The sequence below is a fragment of the Ciconia boyciana genome, chromosome 1 (genome assembly GCF_034638445.1).
Source record: "Ciconia boyciana chromosome 1, ASM3463844v1, whole genome shotgun sequence".
Classification (NCBI taxonomy): Eukaryota; Metazoa; Chordata; class Aves; order Ciconiiformes; family Ciconiidae; genus Ciconia; species Ciconia boyciana.
In genome coordinates, this window is record NC_132934.1 from 18,354,540 (window position 1) to 18,368,696 (window position 14,157).

General features: G+C 35.5%; 1 protein-coding gene across 2 annotated transcripts in view; it reads left to right on the forward strand.

Moving 5' to 3' along the window:
* TBC1D22A (TBC1 domain family member 22A) overlaps positions 1-14,157 on the forward strand; it is a 185,674-nt gene that overhangs the window by 126,379 nt on the left and 45,138 nt on the right. The window contains exon 12 of one of the 2 annotated variants that reach the window (XM_072860218.1): positions 5,764-6,980. The exons of the other annotated variant lie outside the window; for it this stretch is intronic. Within the exon in view, the coding sequence (XP_072716319.1) occupies positions 5,764-5,799 (36 nt within the window). The 3' untranslated portion in view covers positions 5,800-6,980. Of the gene's footprint in view, positions 1-5,763; positions 6,981-14,157 lie in introns of those variants that run through there. 2 annotated transcript variants of the gene reach the window in all.

Sequence of the window (14,157 nt, forward strand, 5' to 3'; positions counted from 1 at the left end):
GCATTAATTTATTTATTTTTTTTTCCATTTTGCTCTTATTCTGCTTCATTGGTTTCAGGAATACAAATAAATCCTGATTCAGAAAACTCTTTGTATTTAGAAAGAGTTCTTGGAAGTATGAAGATGAGCACACGTGGAAGAAATTTCCTGTAGTAAAGGAAATTTTCCTTTAGTAAAGATTTCCTGAAGAAATCTTTACTAAAGCACATGGCGTTAACTACAATCTTAATCTCATGCTTAATCCTGAAACTGATGCCTGGGAGTTCATTAATGTTGTGTAAAAACAGCTTGTTAACAACTTTGAGAGGTCTTTAGCTCATCAAGCATGTGTCATCTTGCAATCTACCTTTGGCGCAGCCTAGTTCCTTTGAATAATGTTATTTACTGAAACCAAGTGTGAGCTACGAGTGCTTTGTTGTTCTCCTGTCAGTGGGGGGTTTGGACTTGTGGTATCTCAGCTGCCATTCATTTCCTTCCTTCTGCCTATGGCTATGAGGAGGATCCTGTTCTAATTTAGCTTTATTGTTTATTAGACATAATTAAGCTTAAGCAAGGCATAGGGAGCTGGGCAGTTCTGTATTGCACTGTTGTGAGAGGAGGCAGGGGATGGCTGTCTGGCCTCATTAGAAGCAATCATTTCTGGCCCCTTTCCACATATGATGTGGTTCAGTTTTACTGCCTGCATGTGCTAATAACTATTTGTTAGGCTATAATTAGTATAACAGTTACAGTAAGTTTTTGTTGCTCACCCATACTAAAAAAAAAAAAAAGCCCCTTTACTGATTTCTATTGATGCCTTCTCTTCCCTGACTGAGAGTTCTCTGCATACATTATTGGGAAAGAGTGTCATCAAAATACTATATGCTAAAGTCTAGCACCACCAAAGGTGCAATTTTAGCTATGTACTTTTACTGGGGAAGGTGTTTTGTAGAGGTCCATCCTGAGTTTTGATCCTTTCTCAAGCATGATTGAGAGGTGCAGGAGACAGTATGTAAAACATTCCTACTGGAAAAGTTGCTGTTCATATCACTGGATCATCGTAGCTCCTTAAGAAAACATCATCAGTTGAGTCACTCATTAAGTGACATTAAGTTTTAATGTATCTCCAGTATGCTGAGATGTCAGTTCATGTTCTCAAAACAGTGTTCAGAAGCCCCATTCACTTGCCATGTCAACGCCTTATTCCTGAGAAGGAGCACAAAGGTTCTCCAAGCAGGAGTTGATGCTGACAGATACTTCACAGCAGAGAGATTTTACTGTATTCCTGTTTGCTCTAAAATGGACTGTAGAGTGTAGTCCACTGTTGAAATAATCTGCTTCTGGTCAAATAACACAAAGGCTTTTCACAGTTTACAGCACCATCCTTTCTCTTCATCCTTAATGGAACAGCACAGGAATTTAAATAATCTAAAATGCAAGGAAGATTTTTTTTATATATATATATAAAGATTTTAACTGAGGGGGAAAAATCAGAATATTTTAGTGAATATAAGGAAACAGAAGCGTAAACACATTGGTTTTGAGATTATGAATTATAAGATTTACAGAATGAATGGACTTGCAGCCTAGTGTTGATTTAAAAGAGCATGTCCTAAAAAAGAATGAATTTTCTTAGGGTAGTTGCTGCATTTTGTTTGCCAAGTTTTTTGATGTCTTTCCTCCTTTCAGCCACTCTTTCTTTTATTTGCAAGATTGTGTATATTTTTCAGTATCATTATGAAAATAAGTTTTGATTGAAATCTTTTAAAAATATTTAGTGGAAATAAGCTTTCTAGAGGAAAAACACTGTTGTATAGCTGCTCAGAAAGTGGAGTTTATCATAACTAGCTGTTGAAATATAAATTTTTGTAAAGCATTTTGTAATATATTTATTACTGAAAATCTCCCAGTATACTTGAGCTAGAAAGATACACTTTTGTTTGTTTTTCCTGCTAAAGCACAGCTTACTTTCATGGTGGAGTGTTGATGATGTATTTGCAATTACAAAAATAAAAGCAAAAAAACTCTGAGTCAGTCCTAAATAGCAATATTAAATTATGAATGACAGTTCAGTTTCCTGCCCAAATTGTTTGATAACTTCGTTGACACGGTAGTGTAGATTCTGAGGGCATACTAGTAGAGATTTCATATCGGGCTAAATCCCTTGTTTTGGCTAAAGCAATGTGCACAACAGTCAACGGTACAGGCAGGAGACAGACTGAGCTATCAAAAGATTCTACTTAAAATATTTACAATCATCCATTTTTGGATCTGGATCTCTTGTTTTCTTCTCTTTATTATAATGAGCTAGAACAAGTCTATTCTTAGGTCCTTGCATCAGCAAAAATAAAAAGAGCTTAAGGAGAATTGAGTATTAATAGATGAGACATTCTGTACTGATATTCTGAATATCTTTCTCACTAGTAGAATAATTATTCCGCCCATCCCTTTCTTCTGACAAATGGAACACAACTGCTGCCAGTTAAGTCTATTAATTGCATCCTTTATATCAACTTCCAACTCTTTCTATTAAACTGTTATATGCTCTATTTAGTATGTTATTCTGTAGATATGTTTCTTAGCGTTCGCACTCAACAGATATTTATTTTTGTCATGCATGCATTCCTCTGCAAGAGTGAGGGAGTGTGAAAGAATGTGTAGAGCAGTGTCAGATGAAGCTCATTGCTATTCTAGCAGCATGACTGCGCTCCTTTAGGAGGGCATTCAATCCTTGGCATTCATTCCCTCACACTGATGTGATAACAGAATAAAGGAGCTTTACAGCTGATTGAAGTCAAGTAGTAGGGCCATTGTAAAGGCTCACAAGAAGATTACTGATGAATACCATTACTGCTGGAGGTTGGACTAGCAATTGTGCATGTCCATGCTTTCTCACAGAGAGTGAATAATGAAAGAGAGCGTGTGTTAATAATTATGAATTAGCTATGCTTTCCTTTTCTAGAGGGAAGATGGTGGTGTCCATTTGACTTCAGAGTGCTAAGAAATATGTGATAAATGTTTACCAAGTTCTCAGAAATCTTCATTTTTTAAGTGCTAATTGGATCTGTGGCTGTATTATTTTTCTAGTTCTGAATATCAGAATAAAGAAAATTGGGCATGATATTCTGTTTTAGTCTGGAGTCAAAAGGTGGTTGGCCACTTCAGGAATTAATGGAAATTCACTGTTTTTCCCATCTTTTGCACTGCAACATTCTCATTTTTCTTGTGACAGGAGCCAGATTGAAGGCTTTAAATTTATTGCAGTATATTGAACATTCTTTGCTTATAAACGAAGCAGATGGCTGAGATAAAATCGCAGACACTTCTGTGGTTTAGTTTGGCTGAACATTTTTGAAACTAAAATACTTTGTGTCTGATTGTCTTTTCCGGGAGAGAGTGAGTATATGGGGAAACATGTCAAATTGACTCTCATTTATTTCTGTTATGCTTGTAAGTGATGATGGAAATAGAAGATACAAAAACTTTGCAGGAAGCCTTTCATGTGCAAGAGGATAGTTTTTAACTGCCTGTACTACCTCTGACAGGACCCTGGATACTCAGTAAAACCTCAGGTTGGCCTGAGCATGGAGATGGGTTAACACAGCTCCTCCTCTTTCACTTGAAAGCATTCTAAAAAGGCTTTTTGAATTGTTTAAAGGCTGGTTTTTATTAAGTAGAAGTTAGAATAATTAGTTTCTTTACTAGTCACAAAATTATTTTTATTTATGAGAGAGCAGAAGTAAAAGGAGTTTGTAGGCACTTTACGTCCATTCAATGCATCTTTGTAGGGTGGGTTTGCTTCCAGGTTTGATTTCTAACTTTGAGTGTCTGCATTGGCAAACAGTGCAGTGCAATAGGAGTGGATCTGTGGAGAGAAACTCTACCATGCAAGCTATGATTCAGTACATGAACGTATGTGAGAATGTATTTCAAAAGAATGCTTCCAATCCAAACCAAAACACTGCAGTAGCTGTGCCCTTAATGACTTTCTGAATCCTAGCAAGCTCCTTGGAGCCCTCTCTGGCCTCTACAAGATTTCTTTCATCAAACTCTGTTCGCTTCTTGGTCCTCTCATCAGTCTTTCTGGCTCTGGTTAGTGCAGGGCCCCAGTTCTCTGCTGTAATTTTTCTTCTGGTCTTCACTGTGGTCGCTGGAACTTTCCTTCCCAGGTGTCCTCAGTTGCTCTGAAGGGAAGCTCTTAAAGGATCTCGCTTTCCCTCTGGAGGCATCATCCTGACCTCCTGGTGTCTGTTTTTGAAAAAGAATATAACCCACACAAACTGAAAACTTATATATCAAACTGACAATCTTTCACAATAGTCTTAAATTGGATCATCATAAATATCCATATGATTACTATACACTGTATTATATAACTTTTAACATATATTCCATTGGTTTTGATAGATGACAATAACTAGACACTACGCTGTGATTTTTTTTTTGTCCTTTATCTGTCTTTGAGAACAATGGCAATAATTCCGTAGATTGTGTTGATACCTCTGAATGAAAAAGGTATTATGAAAAGTAATAAACGGAAATGATGCCTCCAACTTATATTTGCTCTTGATTTGTTTCTAATGGAACTTTTATGAAACTCGATAAATAGTATTGAAAATGCAAGTTTTATGTAGTGACTTAGGAAATAGTAATAATACCTTGAATAAGCTAAATAGATATTAAAAGCTATACAGCAGGATTTTTGCATTCTAGGCAGAAATAAATAGTTTATTTTGGAGGGGAAACATGGTCTAGTAGATAGGGCAATAGGGAGAACAGTTGAAATGCCTGTGCTTTCTTGCTTTTTCATTTAAATATTGTGAATTTTTTGTTTTCTCCTTTGCAAAAAGTTATGGATGAAAATTTCCAGACAATGTCAATAGTCTACTATTTTCTTTTCTTTCCATAAATGGAGAACAGATCTTTTGAAAGGTTTGTATAAATTATTAAATACAAATCAGCTCAACAAAAACTGTATCTTCTGATTATCCTTTAATAAATTCTCATGTAGCTGAAAAAAATTATTATACATTGTGCTCAAACACCTTTCCACAAAATTAACAGTAACATTTTCATGATTGAGACTTTAAGTTCTAGTAGTCTTCCTGTTTGTTAATAAACAGGTTTTTCTTCTTTCCAACTAGATTCTTTCTGTGTTCATAGTAATTTATCAAACCTGAAGAAAAGCAGTGTGTTAGTGGGAAAACAAATCAATCTGTCCTTTCTGAAAGGTATAAACAACTTTCATTAATGATACTTTTTTAAAGCTTAGGTTGCAGATAGAGGAAAGTTGTCTCTTAGGTATGTTTTAACTTCATTCTAATATTTCAGGAAAAATTGTTCTTTTTGGGGTGATGTGCTGTTGTTTTATTTTGAAATAATCCAACACCTGCTTTTTAATAAAACATTTTCATAATTAAAAACTTTGCTCTGGTTGAGATTTCCGTAAGGTACAATTTGAAATACATTTTGTTGCATGATGCTGTATCACTTTTTGAAGTTAAATATTTAAGTGCAGACTAACTGTTTGTATGATTGCAGTATATTTTTATTTTTTTAAGTTTTAAGTGTGATTAATAATATCATCTCTGAATCCCTGCTATGTAAATTAGGGATGTGGTAAGGAGGTTTTCGGTTTTCTGACTTGTAAATTCCCTTCCCCTGTGGTATTGAATCCCGTTTCATTACACATGCATTCTTTGTTTCTTTTATTCTAACTGGGCTATGATTTTTTTTTTCTTTTTCTTTTAAATTTTCTTTGTCTCTTTTCCTTTATGGATACAGAACTCTCCAGTTTGGATCCCTGTAGGCTCTCAATGAGGAGTGCGTGACAACCTTTACTTCGCGCCTGTTTCCATAGGAGCAGCACCTTGTCGTTTTTCAGAAATTAGTATTAATTTGGTTTATAGTTTAAGACTCCAGGGATGTAGAGGCTTTTCACAGCCTTCTAAGACTAGCCACGCTTTATTGAGGTAACATGAAAAATAAATAGCCTTAGAAATGTTCATGATAGAGTCCTTGCTGTCTGAAGTTATGTGGCAAATGCAGATTCTTGAAAGGTGTCCAGAATCCATCTTCAGTAGCTCATCGCTAGTCCTGAGAATTGTAAAACTTCTGGAATCAGTTAATTGTTTGCCACCATTATTCCTATCCCTGCGCCTGGACAAGCAGTTTCTGCATGGCTCTGGGTGTCTCTTCAGTGTGTAAACCTTCAGTACAGCTTCAGGTGAGCTGATTTCTTTGTTTCGCAGCTCATTTTGCAACGCATATCGGTTGGTTAGAGCACATTTCTTTCAACTAATAGTGCTGTACTGCCTCCATTTTGACTGGAATGAGCTACAGACTCTGTCAGTATATGATGAGCTTCATCTTTCCACAGAACTATTCCGTGATAGCAAAGCTATTATACCGGTAAGTTTTTAATACTACCCTGAAAAATAACATGTACAGAAAACAGTTTTCCAAAATGGTATTAGATGATCAGTGTTGGCCATCATAAAATCTCTGCATGCATTTTTTTGTAAGGTATAGAAGATCTAATTGCAGTAAATCTGTTTTATTTTTTATTTACTTTTTCTACACCCTTTATCATTTTGATATTCATTTAGAGTATTTGGGAATCAAGAAATACCATTGTACACAAAATAACTGGGGATGAGTAAGCTGTGTCAAAAATCTTGTAGCTAGGTACCAAATGAAGCTATATTTGCAGCTTAAATGATATCTGAGATATTAAAACATTGGCATTGACCTAAATTTATGTTTGAACACACAGCTTGACATCCTTCTTTCCAACATTTCAGGGTATATTCTAGCCAGATTTTAAAGCCTAAAAGTTCAAAGTCTTCAGTCTTCATTGCTATAAGCAGAATCATGTGGTAAAAATCTGTTTAATTAATTCAAAAAATATTATAAAGCTGAAGGACAGATGGAGGAAAAAATTACATTTTGATAATACATCTATTAATAGATAAATCTATTATTTTAGTTCACAGCTTGGGTAGATAATATTTTGTTTGGTTTCTGTTGCAATTTTCTAGAGCCTGAATTGTTATTTTGCTAAATATTTTTTCCTTTCACATTCATTTTGTTGATAAAATTCATCCTGAAGTCTGGCAGCATGAATTTTTTATGATTGTCTTATTGTTGCTTGTTACAACTTAATAAAAGAGATTTGAAGAAAATTATATGGAAGTATAATTTTTTCTTTTATTATAGTAAAAAACAAATCCAGTAAGAGTAATTTATAACCTCAGTAGGCACTCTTTTGAAGGCTTGTGTAAAATAAATTGTAAAATGCTTCAGAAAATTTGGAGCGATGTTTAGGAATCTAATGCAGTATGCAGTGCCCAGGTTGTTTAGTAGGACTAGTATTGTGCTTTTGAATTATTTGGTCAATAGTTCTTGATTAAGGAATTTGCAGAAGTACTATACTAGATGTTAACTGTGAATTTCAGCTGAATATTCTGTGTTCAGCCAAAAACTTCAGCCAGAAAGCTTCTATTTGGATCAAAGCTGTCCTCCCACTTTGAGCTGCTTAAGTCTGTGGAGGTAGTGATTAGGGCACTCTTGCTCGCTTTGTCATCTGTTGGAAGTGTCTCAAGATACTGGTACTGAAGACTCAACCCTTTAAATGTCAGCATGGATTAGTGGAGAGATGCTCACAGAAGCTGGTGGAAAGAAAAAAGCAAGCCGTGTTTATTAGCAATGAGAGATTTGAATAGCTTAAACTTTAAACTCTGGTGATGTCATGTCAAATGTGAAAAACATGAAGGTGTACTGGTCACCTCAGGCTGTCAGAATGGAAGAAGCTGTTGTAGGGCAAGGGCTTTTCAAGCTACTCAGCTGTGCTGTATCTGTGATGGAGTAAGGTTGTCCAGAAAAAAACCCCTGCATTATTGGTGATATTGGAATTAATAAAGTTGTATGCAGGTGGTAATACCTTAAAATTTGCCTCACTTTCTGCCACTTTTTTTTTCATTTACAGTGTTGCAGGATATTCTTGTAGAAGCTTTTCTCAACAAAGCAGTTGCAATCTGTATACTTAGGAAAGCATTGATCATTAGCGTATGATACACCTGAGCTGGAGAACAGTATGAGAGTATTATGTGTCGTAATTGCTCAGGGCTCTTTAGGGTCAAGCCAGATCTTTCAGTTTGCAGAGATAAGAGTAGTAGCATCAGAGTTAACCTCCAGAGAACCTTGATAAAGCAGTGCGACAACTCTACAGGTGTTGCCATTCCCATGTAAGTCTTTTGTTTCATGCTGCTGTCTTCAATCAGTGGTCTGGTGTAAAGACTGATTATTAGTGCAGACTTTGACTTGATTGTTCTGCTGTCCACCAGGTTTTGATTTTCAGCATTTTGAGAAGATTCGAATCAAAGAGCTTACCTTGATTCAATGCCCTGAGAAATACTTAAGTACTGAGCAGGCTATGGCAGCCATTGATACATGTTGCATCTTCAGAACAATAGTGTAATTCACAGGAAATGTTTTTGTTGAAGCTAATACAGTCAATTATATTTAGTAGTTTCTCATTCTGATCAGAGTTCAGCAAAGCTGCACCCTCTCATCACTATTATTTTATTTCTGTACAAACCAGTTGGTGGATGGGAATAGCAGTGGTCTGGAGAGTGTTTTTTTGATCAGCTTGGTGAGTCTTTTGTATTAACCGTTTAGGTAAGAAGCAGCTTATCTTATTCATCCAGACAAGATCAAGCTCCTGGTGATAGCTATCAAGTATCTAATGAATTTAATTAAAATGCATGCATTATTAACATTTCCAGCTGTGATATTGAGTGACTAGCAATTTTCAGATACTTGGAATGTGTAATGGTGTTGGCTTTTCAGTTGCTTTTGACATCACCCCTTTTATAAACCTGCAGTTTTGCAGAATCACAACTGTAGAGCCTTTGTGCTGGACGTAGCTGAAAAGCAGCTGCCTAGTGTTTTCAGATGTTGTGCTTTTTCTTCTCTTTAATCAGTGAAGATGCTGCTGCATTCAGCAGCTGCCTACTTTAATTTCTGTGGCATTATTAGTATGTTAGTTTTAATAGAAGCTGAATGAAATGTAAAGCATGCAGGCCAAGGAATGTTGTTAAGCAGTCATATGGTCACAAAAAGCTTGGTGCAATTAGATCATCATCACGAGACAAGATTGAACATTCAGTCGAATTGCTATCACTAGGTAGAGACTGATTCAGATAGTGTTGCTCTGCAAGGAAGCAGTATTTTCATGAATAAGTGTTAAGATTTTTTGCAGGCCAGCAAGTGGAGGAAAATACCGGTTCCAACTATTTCCTAGTCTCCAGAGGAATACTGGTGATCAGAAATTAAGGATTTTGTTGCTACTTTGTAGAATGTAATGTGGTTTAATGAAGAGAGAAGGTGATGAAAAAAGCTAACAGGGTATCTTGAGTATTTTTATAATGGCTGTGCTAGAAACTTGGGTGGTGTTCTTGACTCTGTGTCATGACTTGACTCTGTTGTGACTAAGCTTGGAAAGATTAGCTTAGAAACAGGAAAGGAAGGCAATAGCTCATGCTTATTACTAAATACCTTTTTTGGTATTTCTGTTTCCACTATCCAATCCACTTATCTTCTTAGTCAACAAGACCACTTATTGGAAAACGTGACTGAATGTGATAGACATATTTGTTCATTCTCAGTTCTTATGGTGTGTTCCTTGAAAGAAAGAAAAAGTCATTAGAATAGTTTGCATAAATTTAGTTGTTGTTATTATTAAGAAGAAAATAGGTCTTTCTTAGACCACACAAGGTTGGTATAAATGTAATTTCATGTTCAGAATCTAATAAGAAATCTTCACAAAACATTTACATATTACATTGATGTAATCATCCCTTCATTTTACGAATGTGGGAATTTGAGGATTGTAGTTTCTGTTCACTGGACGAGAATTCAGTAATGTCTTTATTGGATTACTTAATATGCTTTACTCAAATGACCAGTAATATTTCATTTAAGCGTTCATTGCAATCAGAATACCAGCTTTTGTCCAAAAAGGCACACGTGTAACCTTCCATATCTGGAATTGACATAAGTGGCCTAAAACATGTTTAATGAGAGGATGTCTTTGAATTACATGTTGGCAGTGTGTCAGTTAGCATATTCTTGTTATTTGCTGAGAAGTTCGAATAAGCAACTATTGGTTTTTAATATTGTTATTTAGATGTTGGTTTTGCCTTTCAGTATAAATGGATATGTATTTGTACAGTTATTCAAATGATTTTTTTCAGTTGTGAAGTGTTAAGCCAACACTTTTTACTTTTAGGTCTGTTTTGAATAATTTAATAACTTTTATTAAAGCTAATAATATGATAAAGATAAAGCCAATTAATCAAACAGTTATACAACTATTATAACAACTATTTCAGTACCTTTGAAATATGGGGGCTAAAAGCTCTAGTGGTTATCTTGAGCATGGATTATGTATTTCAGCAAAATGTGATAACCGATGAGTATCTGCAGAAAAGGATATCATTGTGCTCTTTTTAATGAACTAACAATTTCATACAAAAAATTCAGCAGTCCCTTTGTTTAGAATAAAAGTTTACATGTAAATGAGGCCAGTGCTGAAATTGTATTTAAACAATGCTGACAGTTCTTCTATTGTGTCCATTAATTAATTTCCCAGCATCAAGGTTCTCTGGGAGTGAACTGCAAAAATAATTAAAATGATACATGAGGTAAATAGTTTAGAAATTCAAAAGGTGAAATAGGGAATGAGTGTAGTAAATATTAGTCATACTGCTTATTTGTGCTAATTTGCCTTTTATAAGCAGGTTACTGAGGAAGTATAATCCGGTTTTGATTCACATGATCTACTGAAGTTCTACTCACAGGTGGAAAAGTTGCCATATTCTTTTAAATCAATGGTGCCTGTCCTTGTTTGAAATCAGTAGTCTGCTTAAAGCAGGTTAACATTTACGTAAAAATATTTTGCCTTACAGCAGAGTTCTTCAGAATTAAATCAGTTGCAGCATGTTTTTACTAATGATCTGGATTTAGTGTGTGCTTTGTAAGGTAAATCGTATCTTTAAGTAGAATTCTGTGAATAAAAGCAGTTTTGGTTTTGGTGTGACACAGCTTTGCTTTTTTCCACCACAGTTTTGGCCAACTAATTGGTGTCAAGTCACTACTTGAGAAGGAATTTAAATGTTTTAAGTTCAAATTAAGTTAGTGATTTCAGATAGAATAAATAGGTCTTAATTAGAAGGAAACTTCAAAACAAGTTTCTTTCCAGCTGGACAATCATGTCTGAATAATTGAAGCCCAACTTTAAGCCTAGCTTAAAATAAAAGAAGTCTTTGCAATAAATGTTCTTTCTGTCATTGAAAGTAGATGAGATTTAAATTTTGGTATCCCAAATGTGCATGCCTTTGAACATATTTTGTCTGGAGGTTTTCACTCAAATCTGCCATATAACCTATTAAAAGAGAAACAGCCTGCAGCTTTTAGAAAATGTTTTCTTCAACTTCACCTGTGCTGGGGCGGGGCAACTAGTCTGTTACTTTTGGTTTATCCTCATCTTTCTGCTCCTCAGCCTTTCCATAACAACTTAGTCAGTACTTGCATAACTTCTGTCACGCAAGAGGGATTTTAAGTCACGGTGGGGGCCATTTGAGTAAATTAAAGATGCAAAATGAATTTTCTGGGAAATAGCTAGAGGGTTAGAATTTTCAAGCATGTGTACGTTTTTGAAAAGACTTGGTAGCGTCGTCTAAGTGGACTAAGGGGTGTAGGGAAGTGTATGCTTCAGCTGTATACTCCTGCAAGAAACAAAATACATTGTATGCTTCTGTTTCATGCTGTTAGAGAAAGTAAAGGACATAGTGATGCTCAATGTTAATTACATAGAGATTCTCTACTTTAAGTCATTACACTGCGCCATGGCTTGGTTAGAGCCATATTAATGGCTCTAACTGAAATACTTTGTTGTTTAATACATTAACTGTGGTGAAGGAAAGAAAATATAGCTGTAAGTAATCAACCACTTTCTAAAACCTAAACAGTGTAAATTATCTACTGTTATTGATGAGGACTTATAATGTTATGTAGCTGTTGTTTGTTAATGCACTGAAACCAGCCTGGAGTAGTTCCATTAGTTCTTGCTGCTGGTTCTGCTGTTCTCATCTCCTAACAAGTTAGGAGTTTTTGGTCTTAAATACTTACATGGAAGAAAAACTTGCAGAAAGTTTTTTGTTGTTTGGTTTTTTTTTCCCTACTAGAGGAGCCATAAATATGTTTATTAGATTGGGGTTTTATATCTCATTTCTCACCATTTATGTTGTTTATTGTTAGCTAAAATAGCAGTGATTGATTATCACTGGTAGAATTCATGCTCATGACCCTGTTCTTGCTATGTTCTGCCTAGCCATAACTAGTAGGTAAAATGGAAGTTGTTTGCCTTCTGCTTTGTAGAAATTCAAAGCAGCAGATTAAGTAATATTTTCTCCAGTAAGTACAAAGAACAACTAATGGTCACTCTTCACTGCAGATGAGAAGAGGCTTATTAACACGGGAAATTACAGAAAAGAAATCACTAAGCTTTCTGATTGTTTGCATAATTCTTCCTTGTATATCTAGGTTCTTTTCAAAGTAATGTTGGAAATAAGTGTTGCAAAATGTAATTGTTCTCCTTGTGTAGAGTTGATGCAGCGTCACCTTGCATTGGTATTGAAGGCATTCTCCAAGAAAACTGCCTTATTCCACTTTATTCTGTAAATACCCGATTCAGCAAGAAAGGACTGTAAGGGAGTTGCACAAGAAGCTCTAGTCCTTTGCTAAGATCTAGCACCTTTCCTGTATGTGAAGGTTGTAAGCCACCACCCCTGAGGAGATAAATAACTAGAAAAGAAAAACACATTTCAGTATTGGATGTGAAGGTATCTCATTGAGTGAGAATCCACTTGACATCCTAGTCATGATGAACTCTTTATAAATTTCATGATGAATTCTTTAAATGAACCAAAGGAGAAACACTGAATTTTTTTCACCACAGTTTAATTCTGTAAAAGCTAGGACAAAAAAGTCAAATACACACTTGAAGTTAGTTATTTTTTATTCTGTTTGAACATATTAGCAAGTGAAGAGGATGGTAATTTAAACGCCACAAGCTAATGTAGAAAGTTATATGAAAGATGCTTCTTAAAACTAAATGATTAATGGGAGACTGGATAAATCAAGTAAATAGTAATTATCAATAGCATCCATTTATATTTGATATTGATTAATAGTCTTACCATGAATTTTGCAGGCCATATGGAGCATTCTAACAGGGCAAAACATTGATCCAAAAAAATTCTAGCAGTGGTCTGTGTTCCTTGTGGCTGGGATTTCGCAGCAGAGGTTTATATCGCAAGTCATCTTTTGTGAACTGTTGCCAAGTTGTTGACTAGATCAGAGAGGCCAACTACTAAATTGTTATGAAAACTGATCTTCACCTAGTTTTCAGCATAAATTTGCCAAATCTAATAGAACATTGTAAGATAAATAATTTTTTTGTACATTCCTAGCAGGAATAGGAAATGTGAACACAGTTCTTGTAAAGGTTTTTTTTAAAAATAGCTCTTCTATAAGGGACTTACAGTGAGTGCAAAGGGTTGAGATAATAATTTTTGCATGGTGTTTTGGCTGTGCCAGATACTTCTAGCTTGCTGTTATGACCTGAAAATGATGGTTTCCATTACAGATTTTCAAGTGCTATGAAACATGTTTGGATCAGGTTTGTTTTTAATGCAAAGATCAAACTAACCCATTGTCCTGGTTTCAGCTGAGATAGAGTTAATTTTCTTTATAGTGGCTGGTATGGGGCTATGTTTTGGATTTGTGCTGAAAACAGTGTTGATAACACACGGATGTTTTAGTTGTGCTGCACTAGTCAAGGACTTTTGAGCTTCCCATGCTCTGCCAGGTGCAGAAGAAGTTGGGATGGGGTACAGCCAGGATAGTTGATCCAAAGGGCTATTCCATACCATATGGCGTCATGGTCAGCTTTATATAAGCTGGGGAAGAAGGAAGGAAGGGGGGGGAACATTTGGAGTGATGGCGTTTGTCTTCCCAAGTCACTGTTACACGTGATGGAGCCCTGCTTTCCTGGAGATGGCTGAACACCTGCCTGCCCATGGGAAGGAGTGAATGAATTCCTTGTTTTGCTTT